The sequence below is a fragment of the Carettochelys insculpta genome, chromosome 4 (assembly GCF_033958435.1).
Source record: "Carettochelys insculpta isolate YL-2023 chromosome 4, ASM3395843v1, whole genome shotgun sequence".
In the NCBI taxonomy this organism is placed as follows: Eukaryota; Metazoa; Chordata; order Testudines; family Carettochelyidae; genus Carettochelys; species Carettochelys insculpta.
This window is the reverse complement of record NC_134140.1, coordinates 113,792,490-113,814,588: the sequence shown is the minus strand read 5'-3', so window position 1 is coordinate 113,814,588 and position 22,099 is coordinate 113,792,490. Positions and strand designations below refer to the sequence as shown.

The following is a 22,099-nucleotide window of genomic DNA, read 5'->3' as shown; positions in this document are numbered from 1 at the left end:
GCTAGTAACCACGTTCAAGTCAAGTCAAGTCCACTTTCTTGCATTCATGCATAACGCTGCTGACCTGAGCTTGCAGAATTACAGGAGACTATTTTAAAAAACATTCTTAGAAAAGTTTAATGATCATAACTATTTGTATTCATGTTCTATATTCATGTCCTCAACTTCATCATACTGCTATTATACTGATGGAAAACGGGTAAAGAGAGTGGAGAATCAGGCCCCACACCCAAATTTCTCTTTATTTAGCAGTGTCACTTTTACAGTGAATTTGTAATCACAACACATAACTGTGCATTTTGCTGTTGAAAAAGATGGAGGGGTGCATATGGCTGCTTTTATGGTCATGTGAGGAAGGAACGTATGTTATAACTACAGCAGAGACTAGAAACAGGAATATCCTTCTCAAACTGATACGGAGTTACCATTTCTACATGATGAAGTGCTAAAGGCAAAAAAAAAGCTTTAAATTGCCCCATCTACTGGTCAAAAGAAATGGTACATGAGACCTGTTCTGAACTGGCTTCTCACTGGAATACAGTGCAGTTAAACTGCTGATCATCTTATATACACAAGAATTGAAAGAGATGACATTGGTATTTTCAAGTGAATACAGATTGTCTGGTACAAATCTGAATTCCTTAAATGTAGAAGCCAAGCAGAGGAATAACCAAACAGAAAACACATGTTTAAGGCTATTACAAACTGCTTTGCTTTACACTAATTCAGTGGGTGTGACAAATGACTAATTCATTCTCTATTAAAACTGCAAATGGCTGTTTTTTACTTCTGTTGATTGGGAGTGGAATGTTTGAGGCAGATATGTAAGCTGGGTCTGTGCTTCTTCAGCAGGTTTGGATTGGGAGCGAGGTGAGCTAGACAGAGGAAATAAAGGGAGGAAAGGTAGCAATACATACACTGTACATTTTATTTTAGTTTTGCATCAGGGCTGGAAGGATAATATTGTGATATCAGAGAAAGTAGGAGCCACTAGCCCCACCACAGCAACCAGTTTCATAGCTAGCAAATATCAGAGAGGTAGCCGTGTTGGTCTGTAGCTTTGAGAACAACAAGAAGTCTTGTGTCACCTAATAGACTAACAGATATTTTGGAGCATAAGCTTTCGTGGGCAAAGACCCGCTTCATGGGTCTTTGCCCACAAAAGCTTATGCTCCAAAATATCTGTTAGTCTATAAGGTGCCACAAGACTTCTTGTTGTTCTCATAGCTAGCAATGAATCTTCTTACTACATGACTGCAATGCTTTTAAAAATACTGCTCTACCACTCTTATTTGTTACATGATACAGTTTACCATGAAGATTCAATGCAGCCACGAAAAATATTTTGGGACACAGTATGCAGAAATATGGTGAAAATATACTGTATGGCAAATGTTTGTATAAGCAAAGAACCTGACATTTTCTAAATAAAAATAAAAATAAAGTGCTTTAGCATGGATTTTAGTTGTCACTTATTTTTCCACAGCCTAGTCAAATAATGCACAGCATGTATTTGCAGGGGTTGCTATATGTCTTGCCCAAGGAAAGACTGAGACTCTAAATGTGGGGAATTCTGTTCTCCCAGCCGTGCAAGTCAGAAATAGTCCTATTTCACATTTCTGTACATTACACGTTCTACGGCAAGAATAAAGCTTATCTGTGCAGGAGACAGAGTACTCTTGGGGGCTGCTCTAGACTCCTGCAGGAAGTAGCAACTGGCTTAAAACTGATCATCTGCCAGAGCAGTGCCCGGTGCATTTTTCAACCATATCCTCAGAAATAGGAGAACTGAGCTGCAGGGAAAAACCAGAAACAAACCAAAAGGGTGGGAGAAAAAAAAACGCCGAACCCACCAATTGGAGAAAGAACCACATGGGGCTGATGGCAGGCACATTGCTTAGCGCATTGTCCAGAATGTGTTCTGTCTTCTGGTGTTCTGTGGTGATGGGAGCAGTGTAAAAAAGGGATGAGAAAAGGGATAATGGAAGCCCTATGTTCTTCCACAATAACTTCCTTCTCTAGTAACTTCTTGGATGCGGTGCTGTTTTATCCACTCAGTAAATAGGATATTGCTAGAGCGAGTTAAAAACTCAGGGTGTTTTTACAAAGTTAAAATTAGGTCCCATTTTATAGGAATCCTCAATGGGCCAAATTCAATATTTTTGTCCAGTGGGCTCAGCAGCTGCTTAATTATCCAGTAAGATGAAGTCATTACCTTCTGCATTCACACTCAAACTCCAGATAAAGCACTCTCTGTTACGTGCGCGATGCAGACTACTTGCGAAGTCAGGTGAATGACTCCTCTTGCTGGTGGCCCTCTCCCCCTACTCGTAACCCAGCAGAAGCCCATTGCCCGGCAGCCAACCTCCAACTGCAAAATGTTCCCACAGAGGTCTTCCCCATAAGTCTGTGGTACATGCGCAGATGTATTTAGAGGCCAAGTTGTAGTGCATATAACTAATCAGTCCATCTCCATGGCAAGATGGCTTGTCAACTCACTGTTCATCCTGCATGAATGGGTACCCCTGCAAACCCAACAGTCCTAACAGAGAATGAGCTTGAGTAGGTAGGAATCACCTGTCTTCACCTTCATGGGAATTATTCTTAAGTCAGTCCTGTGCTACAATGCATGCATTATGGAAAATATCACAGTTCCACCCTATCGCCTGCGCACAAGGAAAGCTGTGATTGTTAGTGTCTTGTCTCTTCCCTACAGGGCAGGCATTGGATAGTTGTGTATCACATACACAGCAGCACCCAAAGCATTTTTTCTGGGCTGGGATATCCAACAACTGGTGGTATAGGAAAAACTCTCATCCTGCACCCAGACTCCATCTTTTTTTCTATGTGTACCAAACAAAAGTGCTGGCTTCTGCACAAGAGTTGCCTAAGAAGGTACACAACCTTGTTTTGAATTTGGAAGTGAATTTACTCCACATAGCCCTGCTTATTTGACCTGAAAGTTCAAGCACCTGGTGTCTGAAATGAACAGACTGAATTTAGAATGCATACTATGACTTTGTTGGAAACTAAGCAGTTAATGACTTTAGTTATTACTTGGTCTGGCTGATCTTTGTCTTTGAGATAGGCTCTATGCAGGGCTTGTTTTTACTGAGATAATCCATTAAATACAGGGCTTGGCTTGGGGAAGCCTTCCAAAGTTTGGATTCTTGGCAGTAGAGTGCTTCTACTGAAAAACAAAATTAGCTGAAGCCCATCTACTAAGCCTTTTGAAAAATAAATCTATAGGGATTACACTAATGTGTTTGGAGCATTCCCTTCCTTTAAGTAAGACTTATAAGAAGATCATTGGAAAATATGACAAAGGTGGATAAGAATGATTAAAATCTAGCAGGATCAACTCCCCTCAGTCCTTCTTCAGGTATATTACTTTCAGTGTCAGCTGGGACACCTAACTGCTAGCTCAGGAAGAGTATGCGCTACTTCCCATACTCCCAAGGGACAGGGTAACATTCTACTTTGCCTCACACCTGTTCTTCCTAGTGGTGGCTCAGAGCTGCAGATTCAGAGCCTGACTGTAACTTCCCCAGGCCCAAGCGTCACTGTTTGAATGTAAACAGCTGAATTCAAGGGCTGCGGCTCTTGCATAAGAGCATGCAAGAGAGAGCTCAGAAGCACAGGAACTGGAAAAGGCCTTAACTGGAAGCTTACAGAGATCCTGAAGCGCAGCACCTATTATACATCAGCACACAACAGGTTACATCAATTTGTTTTAACTTCTCACAACCAAGTTCCTCTCCAACTCTTAATTCTATCGCAATGTGTTTTGAAGCTGCTTTTGAGTAATTTACAATAAGGTCTTATACTGCATCCCAAATGGCTTCAACTATTACTTTTCTTTCAAAACAAAGCAGGAAAAAATCATAGATTTGCATACATCTGAAGGCTGAAAATCGGTCTTTGATCCATACCTAGTCAATCCATGTGATTCTCTGCTCCGGTGGCTTGTTGCTCTTCTTTTTTGTGGTGTGTTATAATGACACTATGTTAGTTATGTATTTAGCTCCCCAAGAACGTCAAGCAGGGTGGTGAAGATGGCTAAGTATGGAGGAAAGACAAATACAAGGTAAATACATCACATCAGGTAAAGAACACAACACTGAACAGAGAAATGTTCCAGCAATCTAATAAAAGATTTACAAGCTGTTAATAACAGCAACAACAGTATTAGCAGATTTATTCCTCCGTTGCATAGAGCCACATCTGGAAAAGAAATTAAAGAATCATTGAAATTCGAGATGAAAAAATCATCCAGCCCCTTTGCCAACCACTACAGAACTGTTCTCTATAATAGGTTCATTTTCTCTTCTTTTCAGGAGAACTTGGAGTCAGACCCTCTGTTGTAACAGAAGCTTTAAGTTCTGCCATTTCCCTAAATGTGGCTTTAAGTTGTACCAGCTGCCCATGGCCCCAAGGACTCATAATAGCAGCTGCGATCTTCAGTGGATAAAACTCTCACTAACCAGGCCCATTGCACGAGCACTGCAATTGTAACTCTATGTCGTTTGAGGAATCCCTCCTCTCATGAGCGGGGTGGGCAAATAAACTTTGCATCGACAGATTGGCCATAACTGAGCCTGAAGCCTTTGCCATTTATGTACAAAAGGCTGTTACAAAGAGGAGTGTACGGCAGCAAGTACAGCTGGACTACACAGTGTTGTTTACCTGCACAGACATGATGATACAGCACAAAATTAAAGCTATTAAGTTGAGAGAGTGTTTGAGAACTCTTGATTTGGTTTCTGTCTGGAACAAGACTGTGAGGAAGAAAGTCTTAGAGGGAGAGATGCTGCTAGCAGTAAGCATAAAGAGAAGAAGGTGGGACTGAGGCGAACGAGGGAGGCGTTTTGATGTAAAGAAGATGACATTACACAGAAGTGCAGGTGTGATCTATGCTCACGTATGGGCTGAATGAAATGAAAGGAGAGAAAAAGAGCATGGAACTGTCCTCACTCAAGGGTTAAACACAATCACAGTTTGACATTCAGGCAAGTGCACGTATGGAGCCAGACGAGCAGCCTTAGGCGCAAAGGAGGGACAGAGAGGATGCTGGGCTATGGCTTGCCTAGAGTGGAGTATGTTTTGCTGGGTGATTTTTCTCCCTGCATACTTGTAGCATAGGCACAGATCCACCAAAATATGTAGGTGTCTAAGTCCAGTTGATTCCAGTGCAAGTAAGGTTACTAAATGCCTTGGAAAATCTAGTCCCTGATGGCTCCCAGGGCTCCTGAGGGGGCTGTACATATCTGCTCCAGCTCCAAACCAGGGCAGTGCCTATATATGGCAAACCACACACAACTGCCCAGAAATAACCTACGATTCTGTTCACACTGATGAAGTTTTTGGATTCTGCTCATGTTGCAATGCAAGACAATTACAGGCAAGATTCATGCCTTTGTTCCAGCTCTTGGCTACACAGAAGGTCAGACTGGATGATCTAATGGTCCCCTCTAGCCATAACAATCGATGAACATTTCTTTTCTTAGCTTCTGTTTCAGCCATGTATTACGGACAGGCACCAAACTGCATTCACTGGAACACATTCTGCTGCGCGTGATTTTGCTTGTCACTGAGAGAGCCCCTGACTGCTCAATGTGCGTAGCTTAAGCTTTCTGTTAAGCTAAAGCCCCAGTTGCTCTCGGTTTCGGGTAGTTGGTACTCCAGCTCGATCATTCTATTTCAGCCTTTGAGGGTAACGGAGTCCCAAACAATCTTCTAATCTATTTCTTTGGGTCACAGCTCTTCCTCAAGCACCTGCCAATCTTTTCCATTGTGCACTCGAGTGCCCCTTTCTGGTCATTCAGCAAGAAAGGGAAATTCATACCCTTCCTCTTCCATAAGGCTTGGCCCCTCCCCTCAATGCAGCAGGGGTAGGCCTGAGTGCTAGCTAGCCCTGCTGAGAATATTTCCTTTGTTCTGTTACAAACACTCAGCTCTTGTGGTTATTTAGCCTGTGAAATTAGCCTGGTTGCCTTCTGAAGCCTCATCCTGGGTGCTGTGACAGAAGACAGACAAGAGTGCCTTCTCTTTTCCTAGTCTCCCTCTTGCTCCTTCAGCAGCAAGACTTACAGTAAGCCTGGCTTCTTCCTCTCTCAGGCCTAGACCGAGGAAGAGAGTTCTTTCTAGCCCCAGCCTCTTCCTCAAAATGCTTTGCTGCATGGTCTCCAACTCACTGGTGTCCCTTGGAGCGGCAAGAATGCCTGGCGGAAGAAACAGGGTAACACTGGTCCTGAGGCTGGCCTCGTGCAGGGTGCGACAGGATCAGATCCAGTATTTATATTTGGTGTGGTTCATATGGTGTCAATTTGCAGAGAGAGACAAGAGGCACTTAACACAGATATAAAGGTTTATTATGGGATTAACATTATCTTGGCACTTCATGACAGATTCGGCACAAATCTTACATAAATCACTGATGTGGTTCTCCCACACCCACCTTTCTCAGATCTTTCAGATTGTCTTATAAAGAAAGCGCTACAAAACACCGACTTCAGCTTTACATGAAAACTCGGACAGAGATTCTTCTTTCCATTGAGAATCATCAGCAGCCAGGAAGCTGAACTGGGTATATTTGATGTAAACTCTCAAACTTCACATTTTTATCCCTGCCCTGGCTCCTTGAAAGAATCAACATTGTGAAGCTTCTGCTTAACCAAACTCCCTCAAAGGCATTCAGAGGATACAGTGCACAGATTGTTTTATCTATGCAGAAATGTTCAGCGGCAGCCTGCAGGACATTGGTTGGTGCCGAGCTTTCATAGTGCTTCTTAACAAAGTATTCCTTTGAGTGTCTGAGATACTGGGTCAGACCCATCAAAGAGAAAAAACCCGGGTTGATAATGTCTAGCATTTGAAGAGCACTTTTCATCCTCAAAGCACTGTATAAACATTAACTAATTGATTTGCACAACACCCTATGAGATTAGTAAGGAGGTGTCATTGCTGCCACTTTGCAGAGCCACAGCACTAGAAAGAGGAGCTAAGTGACTTGCCTTGATGCACTGCCCTAAGAACTAGCATTTGAATAAAAGAATTCTTGGCTCTCAAGCCTGTGTTTAGACCAGTGGTTCTCAAACATGGTTCGTGTACCCCAGGGGATAGTTGGAGCTCTTCCAGAAGGTATATTAACTCAGCGTTTGTCAACCTTTTTTATTAATAAAAAATTGGACTTGGTTTCATGTTCATCTAAATTTTGTGTGTCTGAAAGTTGGCCTAACTGGGGGCTCGGATAAACTCAGTGAGAACATGCCAGGTGCTTGGATATAATAGGTTTTATTGCCAGACTATATTAAGCCTCCCAGTCTTCAAGCATTACTAAATATGCATCACCCACCATGGGGAAGCAAACAAGCATGCTAGTAATCAGGGAGGCAAGAATCAGTGCTTATACCCCTTCTGCTACAGACAGTGCTGGACCCTTCGTCCTTGTCTTTGAGGGCTCATAGCAGGCTCTGCTCCAGTGTACGGACTCGCTGGGCACCCACACGGCCAAGGTCCACAGGTGAGACTGCTCACTAAAGCAATGCTTACCAGCTATTTAAAATAATCTCTGCTCCCCCCTCCCCCATTTTCCCAGGGCCGTATGTATCCTCAAGCAGGCCCTGGCAGGAAACACTGCTGTTCCCTACTTCACAGAACTTGCCTACATATCTGGCAGGGCTCCATGCCAGCTGCAGCCGGTTAGATCCAGCTGGCCCTAGCTCCAGCCAGCCAGGTCCAAGATAAGGGGCAGAGATAACTTGTGGTCAGCCCCAACAGGTACTTACATGTGTGTGTGTAACCCCAGAGGTATCCCAGACAAGCCCCCACTTGTCTGACCAATGCACCCAGGTCATCAGCAATAGGGAATGACCCTGCTACCTTAGGGACTAAAGTCCTGTTTTCTACCATGTGAGCTGAGATCCAGCTGGCTCTCAGCCCAGGCTGTAGAGCAGAGACTTCACTCGCCCTTGTCAGTCGTCTCCGTGCCTCTAGGGTTACACATTATGAGAAACACTGGTTTAGACCACAAATGAGACGCCTGTGTCTCATTTTGATATTTCAGCAAACAAATGAAACAAATCAACGGATTTTTCTGAACAGTCTCATTTTAATTTCCATTGATTTATAAATCTGAAAAAGCAGAATATGTGCAGAGAGCAGCACTATTTATATATTTACAGATGTGCTGGCTCTCTGTAAATTGAGATATTCTGTAATTATTACTAGAAGGAATCATTACATTTCAAGAGTTGATAAATAATAATTAGGAATCCAATGCATTACTCAAAATTTGAGAAACAAGACCTATCCACAGTGGTGTTATTCCTTTGACAAGCACAGCCTGTAATATTGTACATGCCTTTTGATCGCTCACTGTGAAATGAAGATTACATCCTGGAATATATTCTTACAGCAGATATGCCGAAGTGATTACCCAAGGAATAGTCAGAAATAAACTATAATACTGGTCTGTAATATGTTTTGCAAGTGCAGCAATTTACAGTACAGTGTTTTAAAAAACTCTAATACAAGAGTTAATTGGTAAAATTGCATCTACATGGAAAAAAAAACCAAAAACAAAAAATTCAAAACAAAACCCAAACCACTTTGATTTCTCCAAGTGACCCATCCTGTATATATTTATTACCAGGTGATGTGTTTACTACTATGAATAACTCCAAGGAAGTCTGTAGACATACCCGTGATTATGATCATTTTACACACTGTTGTTTGAATGATCTGGCCCCAATTTTGCAATCTATTCCATATCATTTTAGAAGACTATTTACTGAGAATACAAGAAAATGTATTAAGACGTTACTTCCTGCATGGGAAGAAAACACTTCTATATACAAGACGCTAGTCACACACTTCCTGGTTTTTATAATATCTTATTCATTCTTAAAGTTTTCCTGCTTTAATATATGTAGAAATAATAAAAATGTACATCAGTTATGTAGCGATCAAGAAAACACTAGAGTCTTTCCAACAGAAAATATGAGGCATTTAACATATGGAAATTTAGAGCTAATCATAGAACAATTAACACAAGTGTCCTGCCTGCCTTTAGGAAGCTGAAGCTGATCCACAGGTCCCTGTAGAACTGCGGTTTCAGTGGACAGTTCCTTTATAATGTGCTGCTTCACATCTGAAATGACAATAAAAACCTCAAGCTTATCATACCTACCAAGGTTATTCATTATCACCCATTAGCATACAAACAAGCTTATGGTGCCAAAATCAAACAAAAACTCTTGCAATTATAGATTGAATGTTTATTCTCGGTGGTTTACATTTGTAGGAATTTACAATATTTGTTCTCCAAGAGCAATATTTGATCAAAGGTCTCACCTGAGAACAGGGGCTTGCCCCATCTTATAAAACATTAATTGATTTCAATTGAGCAGTAATTTCTTTCATGAATTTGCACATTTGGGGACAGGAAAGATTTGGTGGGAAAATTTGCTCCTTTAAATCAGTTGCCTACATCAGAGGCACGTTGGAGAAGTCTAGCTGAGCACCATGTTGAGTCCCAGCCAATGAACACACAGGGACCAAATTTCCCCCATGCCCATAAAAATAGTGACCCCATGAATTAACTATTATTATCCAAAAAGCCTGAGAATGAAGGACAGGGGCAAGTTTGGCCATTTGTACAAGGAGGTTCTTTTTCCTCTCAGAAAGATCACCATAAAAACACCAAATGAATGCACCCAATGCACTGAGGAGCTACTCCTGCTACACAAAAGCCATAGGGAGTTTTGCCACTTCTTTCAGTACCAGCAGGATAGAGCATTTGACACAGTTCTCAAACGTTTTTCCTTACCCATACTCACTCTGGTCCATATCCTGTGATGTTCTGAGCACCTGCTCTCACTGGCTTCCAAAGGAATTGAGAACCCGCCCTCCTCCCAGGAGGAACTTTGGAGGACCATGGTTTCTGAACCAGAAACGGTGCCTCATTAATACATTCTTCACCTACTGCTAGAAATAGTGTCTACTTCTTATGTGTATGTGCATTTTGATCTGAATACGAAATGTACATAGCCTTTCTAATTCTACTTAAAGGTTCACTTTCTCTGATTTTGTTTGCTTGCTAGCCATATCTTCATACAGGGTTTGGTGTCTTTTCTTGTACTTATGGCTTGCTAGTCTATGTATCCTATATTCCCCAGAACTGTATATTGCACATTTTGGATATATATTTTTAAATTTTGTCTGAATTTAGCTATCTGTACTTATGCTGCTAATTCCCTATCCTAATACTAGACAGCATGCTGCCCACTGAGGGGCAGCCAGCTGAAATGGCTGCATTTCAATGCTGTGGATTATTTGAGTCCTATTCCTGCAACCAGACACATGCAGTTAGACCTCTGTGCATATTTGGGGCACTCATGTGGATCGGATTGTACGATCATGGTCCTGTGTCAAAGATCCATGTGGTGAAAAGCACTGTATGGATATTTAATGCATTTGCATAATGCACATGAATCATAGAACAAAAGGTTAACTTTATGTGGTGACAATGATCAAGGCCTATGTACGCTACAAAAATCACTAAAATGCCTCTGAAGATATTAATATTATTTTTAAGTTAGCAGTTTCATTCATTCACAGTAACCAGGCTTCTTTTCAGTGATAAAGAACTGCAGCTCCTTACTGCTTCCAGTGGAAGTTGTTGTGACTTCTAGTTAAGACAGCCAAGTCTTAAATGGCATAAACTGAACTGCCTCATTCCACTACTCTGAACAACCAACAGCTTTTTGTTGCACTTCTTTGCTATTTCCCCCCTCCCGCTCATATGCCTAATCCTTACAGCCCACAAGTCAATGGAAATAGCTTTGAAAACTCAGGGCCTTTCCTTTACAGCCCTGCTAATCCACAGATATCTGCTTTATGTTGTGCGTACCCATATCTGCGGGCAAGGATATTTGTGGCTTATTTTTGCAGATATGGAAGTGGATACAATTTTTGTATTTAGAACCCTGCAAATATGTGGGTATCCACTTTATATCAGTTGGTATCCACATCAGTGGATATCTGCAGATCGTTTTGCAGATGGTATCCACCTAGGGCTCTACTCATCTTCCCCTTCTCATTTCAAAAGACCAGTCTGCATTTGGCAGAAGAAGATAAAGAGATATTAGAAACCAATAACAAAACAGTTCATTAAAATAATGCTATTGTGGGTGTGGGAGGGCATGAACTGTGATAGTGCGAAAGTTTGGACAAAGGGAAAGTATGGGAGATGTTACAAACAATGATTTAAAGATAAGATGATCTAGGGCTTGGTCTACATTAGGCAGGTAAGTCGACTGCAGATATGCAATTCTAGCTAGAGCAATTGCATCGCTAGGACCGATTTATCAGCAGTTGACTTACCTTGCTGTCCTCACTGAAGAAGGCTGACAGGAGAGTTTCGCCCATTGACTTCCCTGACTCCTCACAATATCGAGGAGTACAGAGGTTGACTGCCAGTCCCTTATAGGTTGATATCATGTCTCTACCATGTGTGTGAAATCAAACCCTGTAAGATTGACCCTAAGTGGTTTGATCTTCTGAGTAATGTAGATGTGGCCTAAATGTCTTGAAAGGAAAGAAATTCTCCAGCACAAAGATCTAATAGCCCTAAAACAAAGATATGTCAAAGACAAATGAGAGTAATACCCCTTTCAGTAATCCACCTATCGAGATAGCTGAAGAAGAACCAATCACAGTCTGACTTGAAGGCTCTATGGTTAGAAATATAAAAGATGAGTAATGGAGATATGGAAAGAGTTCCAAGTTTCTGTTAAAGATATTTTTTAAAAATGATACAATTTTAATTGAGGGTGCCTTCAAAAGTAAACTCCCAGTCCACAACAAGCTTCTTTGTACGATTTTTTTAAAGGGCTTTCTGAAGGTTTAAGGAAGGGGATGTTATTTTAAGATATTTCAACAAAGATCTTATTTCACTTTAGAGCAATTAAATGTATAAAGAGGTCATTTGGGAGACAGAAATACAAATTTGTTCCAGCATCGAGAAAATGAAGATATAGGTGGATGTTTGATGGGAAAGGAAACATGGAACTTATTCCAGAGTTTATATGTTTTTTTCCCTAGAACCTTGGATAATTTGGACAAAAATCCTAATCCAGGATCATGCCCCTTGTATATATTAAAAGGATAAGACTCAGTGGGAAAACAAAAGTCCTTAGAGTACAATACATTTTTGTTGTCTGACTCCTTAACATTTTAAGCAATATACAGTAAAAAACGTAAGGAAAGATCAGAAAGTGTTTTTTGGGATGCTGGAAAGGCAGTAATGAGAGAATTATTCATAAATAGAGCATGAACATGCCTCAAAAAGATGAGTTTGGTTAAAGAATTTTCTGGTTGGGAAAGTAAACATAACAGGAGCTGAAAAAGAGTGTGTAATAATAAATGAGATAAGAAGCAAGATTAATCTGTTACTAAGAGGAAAAGCTAAGCAAACATCACATAAAACAACAATATTATGAAAAGGGCAATAAAGCTGATTGGGTTTGAGCCAGAAATTTAACAAAGGAACAAGAAAAAGCAGCTGTCCCTCAGATTTGAAACAAAAAGGAGATTAGTAAACTGGCATTAAAGTGAGATCGGATATGTTTGCTAATTTTTTCCACTTGGTTCACATCAGAACATCCAGATCCTGAACTTGTAAATGGATATCTGAGAAGTATGAAAATACCTCAGGTCTCAGAGGACAATGGAGTACTCTTGATGGACAAATTACTGCAAAGATAATTGAAGTTGTAATTAAGAATTTAAAATCCAGTGAAACTGCAGGACCTGACTGGTTTTCTGGGGACTGTTAAAGAGTTCTAAAGCAACTGTTGGGTCTTTATTTAATTGAAATGTTTAGTATATCAATAATATTGCAGGGGAATGACATTTCAGTTTCATGGAAAGAGGCGACACCTAAGGTCATTCCTAAAGGAAGAGGGCTTAAGCAACAAGTTTGCATCATACAGACCTATTTCTGTAATGTGGATGCTAAAACTTATTCCACAGTGAAAACAAACACACTGCATAGTATCTTGTAGAAATATGTGCATCCCAACCAATTTAGATTTTTTGTTGACAGGCCTCTGTCTGATAATAGCAGAAGAACTCTGAATTTAATCTGTAATTTCATTCAGGCAATTCTTCCTCTACACTGCTTTCTCTGGGCACTGAGAAAACTTTTGCCTGGCTTGAGTGGGACCATCCCAGATAATTTTTTTAAGTTATTATTTTGGAAGTCAGTTTTATATGGGCATATTGCTCCTATATACTAATCCTTCCACATCTGCTTTGGTTAATGGTCATCAGTCTCCTCCTTTTAATTTGTCCAGAATTATAAAACAGGTTGCCTGTTATGTCCCATGTTGTTTACTTTGGCAATGTAGCCATTTGTGATAAATATTTAGAAACAGCTCCTTGACACACCATCTGAGCCCTAGCCTGCATTATTCTATTTACTTCCCAAAATCCACAAACCTGGAAACCCCGGACGCCCTATCATTTTGGGTATTGGCACCCTTACCAGCGGACTATCCAGTTATGTGGACTCCCTTCTCAAACCCTATGCCACCAACACTCCCAGCTATCTCCGAGATACCACCAGCTTCCTGAGGAAATTATAAAACATTGGAAAAGTTCCTGATGCCATCCTTGCCACAATGGATGCAGAGGCTCTGTACGCTAATATTCCACACAAAGATGGATTATAAGCAATCAGGAATACCATCCTTGATGTCACCACAGTCAATCTGGTGTCTGATCTCTGTAACTTTGTTCTCACCCACGATTATTTCTGATTTGGGGACAATTTATACCTCCAGATTAGTGGAACTACTATGGGCACCCGCATGGCACCACAGTATGCCAATATATTTAGGGCTGACCTGGAACAACGATTTCTCAGCTCACATCCCTATTACCTCTCCTCTGCTTAAGATACATTGATGACGTCTTTATGATTTGGACCCATGGTACAGAGACTCTAGAAGTATTCCACAGAGACTTTAACAATCTGCACCCCACCATCAACTTATGCCTTGACTACTCCACACGAGAGATACATTCCTGGACACTACAGTACAAATCAAGGATGGCCTGATTGGTACCACACTGTACTGGAAACCCACTGATCACTATACTTACCTACACCCTTCTAGCTTCCATCCTGCACACATAACTAGATCCATTGTTTACAGTCAAGCCCTCAAGTACAATCACATTTGCTCTGATCCAACTGACAGAGACCAAAACCCACAAGATCTTTACCAAATATTCATAAACCTGAATTATCCACTGGGAGAAATAAAAAACAAATTGATAGGGCCAGACGAATACCCTGAAGCCAGCTACTCCAAGATAGGCCCAAAAAAGCGAAGAACAGAACACCACTGGTCATCACCAACAGCCCCCCACTCAAACCACTGCAACGAATTATTAAAGACCTACAACCTATCCTTAATCAGGATGCCACACTCCAGAAGCCCCTAGGTGACAGGACTTTTGTCTCCTACAGACAACCTCCCAACCTTATGAGGATTCTCACCAACAGCCACAGTCTATACCACAGGAACACCAGCCCTGGAACCTTTCCTTGCAACAAAGCCCGCTGCCAGCTTTGTCCACATATCTTTTCTGGAGACACCATCACTGGACCTAACCAGGCTATTCACAGAATCACAGGCACATTCTCATGTTCCTCAACTAACATCATACATGCCTTCATGTGCCAACAATGCCCAGATGCTTTGTATATTGGACAGACTTCAAACTCCCTTAGACAAAGAGTTAATGGGCACAAAACAGACATAAAAACACTCCAGATCCACAAACCTGTTAGCCGGCATTTTAATGGAGTGGGCCATTCTGTTAATGACTTAAGAGTTTGTGATTTACTGAAGAAAAATTTTCACACCACTCTTGAAAGAGAGACTGCCGAACTGCCTTTTATATTCAAATTCAACACATTACCATGTGGTCTGAACCGGGATGGGAATTTTCTGAGTCACTATAGGGGCTCATTTGCATACTTGGCTTAATCTAATTCTTGATCTCCCCCCTGCCTTCTACCTCTTTACTCTCTGATTTGCTCACCTTGATCATTTTTTTCTGATTTGTCCACCTTGATTACTGTTTTTGGTTCTCTGTGCCTTAAATATTGAGTCTGTTCTGGTATGGTAGGGTCTGAAGAAGTGGGTCTTTCCCATGAAAGCTCACCTAATAAATTATTTTGTTAGTCTTTAAAGTGCTACTTGACTGCTTTTTTGTTTTGATAGTATATAGACTAGCACGACTCCCTCTCTGTTACTCCTTGAGGAAGATCATCAAAATACCTTCTAGATTAGAACACAAAAAATTTTGCATTCTGATGACATCTTGTTATACAGGTTGAACCTCTCTAGCCCACCATCCTTGGGACCAGACAAGTACTAAACCAGAGCATTTGCCAAACCACAGGAGGTCAGTATTGTCTAGCAGCATGACCAATGCTTCCACTGCTTACTGGGCTCTTAAAAGACTAAATTAGAGTGAAATAACATACGGAACACTGAGAACCAGGACTGGTGTTTGTAAACAAACTTTAGGGAACTTCAGGAAACTTGGCCACACCCAAGATAAGTGAATATCTGGCTAACTAAAATCATCCTCGATCACAGATGTTGCTGGAACAGGGATTGCAGGACTAGGGAGTTTCAAGCTGCATTTGTAGGATCCAGATACCTCATCAGAAATTACAGAACAATTGACTTTGGAATTTGGATCCATGTCAGGCTTCAAAATACACCATCATAAGTTGGAAATATTAGAAAATTATTATTCCCAAAGGATCAAAGTAAAATGGCTATCAACTATATACATTTAAATGGGTAGAGGAATCTTAAAAATTTTTAAGACTATATACTGTGGAGAAACAACTGTAGAACATACCACCAGTTTGGGGTGTCTGCCTTGTTTTTGACAGTCTACCCTGAGGTGAGCACTTACAGTCATGAGACATTCTAGACAGCATGACATTACACTATTAAAATTTGCCTGGAAACATAAAAGACAAAATGTGAGTTCTAAGCTTGTAAGGTCTGCAGAGTGGGAGAACTATCTTTCCCTAACTTGGTGTATTATTATTATTATTATTAATTATTATTATTATTATTATTAACAATTAAAATATATGATTCCAGTTAACAATAGATCATCCAAACTCTGGATGATTTAAACAAAACCAAAGCCCAAGTATAGGTATTCATAGTACTTGTTGGACTAAAAAGAAATGTAGTCACCAAAATGTAGTCACCATTCAACTAGACGTCCTCAGCAGCTTTGGAAAAAATGTATGAACTGTTGTATAAGCCCTCTTCCTTACTGACTTTCATTAACAATCAGAAATGTATCCCCAGGAAGTAAAGTGATTATTTAATGTGGGTAAGAGCTGAGATTACTCAATTTGCATTACTGTTAATAGCTCCTGATTTGAAACCATACCAATATGAAGATCCCATATTTTTAGTCTTTACAACTCAAATATTTCATTGTGAAAACTGAATACAAGGCAGCTCTATCTAGACCCTTCACCACACAGAGGCTACGTCTATACGTGAAGCCTACATCGAAGTAGCTTATTTCGACGTAGCGACATCGAAATAGGCTATTTCGATGAATAACGTCTACACGTCCTCCAGGGCTGGCAACGTCGACGTTCAACATTGACGTTGTGCAGCACCACATCGAAATAGGCGCTGCGAGGGAACGTCTACATGCCAAAGTAGCACACATCGAAATAAGGGTGCCAGGAACAGCTGCAGACAGGGTCACAGGGAGGACTCAACAGCAAGCCGCTCCCTTAAAGGGCCCCTCCCAGACACAGTTGCACTAAACAACACAAGGTCCACAGAGCCAACAACTGGTTGCAGACCCTGTGCATGCAGCATGGATCCCCAGCTGCAGCAGCAGCAGCCAGAAGCCCTGGGCTAAGGGCTGCTGCACACAGTGACCATAGAGCCCCGCAGGGGCTGGAGAGAGAGCGTCTCTCAACCCCTCAGCTGATGGCCGCCATGGCGGACCCCGCTATTTCGATGTTGCGGGACGCGGATCGTCTACACGTGCCCTACTTCGACGTTCAACTTCGAAGTAGGGTGCTATTCCCATCCCCTCATGGGGTTAGCGGCTTCGACGTCTTGCCGCCTAACGTGGATGTTAACATCGAAATAGCGCCCAACACGTGTAGCCGTGACAGGCGCTATTTCGAAGTTAGTGCCGCTACTTCGAAGTAGCGTGCACGTGTAGACACGGCTTTAAAGAGTTAACCCATGAGCAAACTGGAACACAAGATTTAATTTCTAATATGTAAAAAAAATTGATTAAAATAATGTTGTAAGTAGACAACCCAAATGAAGAGATGGTAGAGGAATTTGGACAACAAAGCTGATCTGGATGGTTGGGTTTCCATGTGGGAGACATATCCAATTTGTGTGCTCATCAAGCAAATAGTTATAAATTACTATATAGATGGTATTTGCTTCCATCATGTTTTTGCTAACAGAGGAATGCTCTGTTGGTGGGGTTGTGGACAAAGATGAACATACTTATACATTAGTAACAGAGAGAAAACTGTGCTAGTCTATATACTATCAAAACAAAAAAGCAGAAAAGTAGCACTTTTAAGACTAACAAAATAATTTATTAGGTGAGCTTTCATGGGTTTGGCTATGGTCTGAAGAAGTGAGTCTGTCCCACAAAAGCTCACCTAATAAATTATTTTGTTAGTCTTTAAAGTGTTACTTTACTGCTTTTTTGTTTTGATACTTATACATGTGGTGGCTATGTCCAGAAACTGGAGAGTTTATGGAGAAAATTATTAGGTGATCCTCTGATTGCTGACTTAGAGCAGGTCTACACTACAGGGATAAGTTTACCTAAATTATGCAATTCCAATTACATGAGTAATGTAGCTGAATCATAGCCTCAGAGACCTGAAAGAAACCTCTGGAGGTCATAGAGTCCAGCCCCAGCTGGAGTCAACCTAGCTTAGGTCCAATTCATCTGGAGTCTATATCATACTGGATCAATGAGAGTTTCTCCTGTTGACTTGACTTAAGCTTTTCATTCTGGTGCAATATTGGAGATGACAGGAGAAAGCTCTCTGGTTGATTTAGTGGGTCTTCACTAGACCCGCTAAATCAACCACTGGTGGAGTGATCCCCTCACTGCTGGTCTCCCAGTCCTGGAGATAAGCCCTAATTAGTGGTCTTGTGGAGGATCTACATTCTAAACAGAATGACAAATTTCTTTTTTCTTGTAAGAAGCTGGAATTTGTTTTGCACATAAGTTGTAAAAGGTGACTCCTTATCTTATGGAAGTTTGATATAGTAAAATATGGACTGTTCTCATCATGGAAAAGCTTTCCCATCAAGTATGTACACAAGAGAAATACTGAAAAGACGACAGGTATTTAGAAATTGGGTCACCCTTTGCAGTGTACACAAAGTAGGAGATTTCCCTGGCCAACATCTTTATTAAGGTTCTTTGAATATTAATATGACCCTGAGCGAGTAACAAGAAATATAAGGTGTGGTATGTTAACATTATTATAACTTTGCCTTAATAAAAAGTAAATAATAAAATAACAGCAACAAACTGCTATAAAAGGGATTTCTTTGAAAAGAGGGGAAAGGGTGCAAACATTGGGGGAAAAGTTGAAAAGAAATGACTGCCTGAAAAGACTTTATATTTGAAGAACAATGCAGAGCCTTTGACGGGCTTCAAGTAATGACCTTGATGGGTTCTGTAGAGATCTCTGCCTTCCTATATTTAAAAATGAGTGCCTGAAACCAAGCACCTTAATCCACACTGAAGCGCCTAAATAAAAATGGCCTGATGTGAAAAGGTCTGGAGCAAACACAGTTTCATGTAAAAACCAATGTGAGCTGATGGGTTTAGCACCCCTTATCTATCTGACTGCTTTTAAATAGGCACATGATTTCAGACGCTGGACTCAGAGGGTAAACACATGCTTAGTTCTGCCTCACATATCAGATTCTAAAGCTCCATCCAACAGGAAATAATAGTCAACAGTCACAGTAAGAAAATGCCCATTAGGCACCATCCTGCAAATCATGGTACTTCCATTTACATTAACTTTCACGGGTATAGTGGAAATGCCAGTTGTACTCTGCCTAATCCAGCACCCTTGGAACCTGACCGACACTGAATCAGGGATTTTGCTGGACCATGGGAGACCATTGACAGCCCCCCTGCTGCCGCTGGCTGGGTTGACTGAGCAGGGACTTGTGGGGGCAAGCATGGGGGAAGAGGCAGGGTGATTGTGGAGCCCCATAGCTGGGAACCAGGAGTGCAGCCCTCCCTCCCTGAGCTTGAGCTCTGCAAAGGAGCAATTTGTGGTGTTCCAGATGCTCTGTGGGATTGGGGAAGGAGTTGCTCAGCATGGTCCAGCTTTTGTCTGTGAGTGTTCCAGCCCAGGAGCCCCCACGGGGATGCCACACTACAGATGTCACTGGATGACAGAGGTCCAGAGTATAGAGGTCCAATCTGTAGCACTTGTTCGAATTATTTCAGCACCGTGCAGGACTGAGTCATTGTATTGGAATACGACCACTTGTATCAGCTGGAGTCCATATGGAAATCTTAACTTTTGGGTTTGTGAGTGGAAAAATGTCAGGTCTGAACAATAGAGCAAAATTCTAACATTGTTTTTTGCAACATGGATATAAAACAGCTAATTTGTGATTCTAGTTCATGACAATTTAAGCAAAATGGCCTTGAGGTTCTTACTGACAGAAGTCATTAGTTTTTTTCTACTTATGGTTCTTTACTTTTTGTTTTAGCTTAACTGAACCATGCTAATGATAACAGATATTAATGGAAGTTAGAGACAATGGAATGAAAGAGTAAACATACATATCTATTGCCCAGATGTGACTGAAGAAGATTCATCATGTTGATGAGTTCTGTTCTTTCCATGAGAGGAGTGCTCACCTAACAAAGAGAAGTTACACTTTGGTCAATTAGGCACAGAAATATAATTAGAAACAAGTGCTGCAGGAATACATCACAGTCTGCTTTGCAAAACTAGACTAGCTGTCATGTCAGAACTACATTACATGCAACATTCTCCAGCCCATTCCACATGGTGGGTCTTCACTTGGATAGTCTGTCTTCTCTGTAACTTCAATTTAGAAAACTAGGGATGGATTGCAGCTGGCACGTAAGGCTTTCCTGAATTGTGGCCTAGGGGCTCATAAGTCCCATAAATACCTGTTTTTCCAGAGCATCCTATTTCCCAATGTTATTTCCATTAGTATCAATAGGAGTTCTGTGCATGGAGGTGGAGCAGAATATTGGATTCAAGACCCACGTGAGGCTGAAAAGGGATTCACACACTTAAATATGGTGGACTCAATATAAACAGAAGCTGGGTATTTGAGACATAAATGGAAAGCCTTTCTGTCCACTTCTTAAAGGGAATTTTACAGGCTACATTGACACTACAGCAATCTGTCAACAGAAGATACTGTTGGAAGAGATCTTCCGACAAAACTTTCTTACCAGGTGACAGCCGCACACAAAAGCGGATTGGAAAAGCAATCGTCTCCATTGACAGCGAGCAGTCAGACTGCCTGTTTGCTCTCTCAACAGAACAACCAACTGGAAACTCAACAAACAGGGCTGCTCGGTGAACCAGAAGCCCTGTCTGTCAACAGAGGGCGCCCCCCCGGCACACCCCCGGAGCGTCTAAACAACTTTTTTTTTGAGAGAAACTGTCAACAAAGGTGTTATTTGTCATCACAGGGAGGCCAAAGGCTGTGCGTGGAAGTGCCAAGTTTTGCCAATGGACTGTTGTTGCCAAAACACATCTTGGCTACGTCTACACGTGCACACTACATCAAAATAGCTTATTTTCATGTAGCGACATCGAAATAGTCTATTTTGATGAATAACATCTACACGTCCTCCAGAGCTGGCAACGTCGACGTTCAACTTCAACGTTGGGCAGCACTACATCTAAATAGGCGCTGCAAGGGAACATCTACACGCCAAAGTAGCACACATCGAAATAAGGGTGCCAGGAACAGCTGCAGACAGGGTCACAGGGAGGACTCAACAGCAAGCCGCTCCCTTAAAGGGCCCCTCCCAGACACTCTTGCACTAAACAACACAAGATCCACAGAGCCAACAACTGGTTGCAGACCCTGTGCATGCAGCATGGATCCCCAGCTGCAGCAGCAGCAGCCAGAAGCCCTGGGCTAAGGGCTGCTGCACACGGTGACCATAGAGCCCCTCAGGGGCTGGAGAGACAGCGTCTCTCAACCCCTCAGCTGATGGCCGCCATGGCGGACCCAGCTATTTCGATGTTGTGGGACACGGATCGTTTACACGTGCCCTACTTCGACGTTCAACTTCGAAGTAGGGTGCTATTCCCATCCCCTCATGCGGTTAGCGACTTCGACATCTCGCCGCCTAATATCAATTTCAACTTCAAAATAGCGCCCAACACGTGTAGCCGTGACGGGTGCTATTTCGAAGTTGGCGCTGCTACTTCGAAGTAGCGTGCACGTGTAGACGCAGCCCTTGTGTGTAGATGCTCTGCAAGTTTTGTCAACAAAACCCTGGTTTTGTTGAGAAAACTCTCTAGCGTAGATGTGGTCTCAATAAGTGCAGAGAGGAGACTATATTAAGGGTTAGATGCAGTTAAGTTTTAATCAAGTTTGAAATACCCCAGTAAAACAGTGTGTAATCATGATAAATATTAAACATACAAGTCAATACAAACCAGAGCTGCAACAAACCCACTATATTCTATTTAACTGAAAAAACTAAATTGTAGCTATGGATTTTAAAAAAGTTTGTATTGTTTCTCAAATGATCAGCAGTCTGTGACCTACAACACAGTGCAATCTCCGAAGTGCAGTGGAGAAAAAACTTAGTGTTCACTGGCATGCTATTCAAACTGGTTGAAAAATCCCAAAATATTTTTAATTAAATTAGTTTTCTTTTCAAAGTGTTTAAAATAGATTTTTTTAAAATTTAGACTTTTAAAAAAGTTCAAAATATCTATCAAGCA

The 22,099-nt window shown here is 41.5% G+C and overlaps 1 protein-coding gene across 4 annotated transcripts in view; it reads right to left on the bottom strand.

Moving 5' to 3' along the window:
* Positions 1–6,353: 6,353 nt before the first annotated feature.
* EMCN (endomucin) overlaps positions 6,354–22,099 on the bottom strand; it is a 129,717-nt gene continuing 113,971 nt past the window's right edge. For all 4 annotated transcript variants that reach the window (XM_074993514.1, XM_074993517.1, XM_074993516.1 and 1 more), the window contains 2 exons: positions 19,936–20,013; positions 6,354–9,151 (listed from right to left, as the gene is read on the bottom strand). In XM_074993514.1, the coding sequence (XP_074849615.1) occupies positions 19,940–20,013 (74 nt within the window). In that variant the 3' untranslated portion in view covers positions 6,354–9,151; positions 19,936–19,939. The remainder of the gene's footprint in view (positions 9,152–19,935; positions 20,014–22,099) is intronic.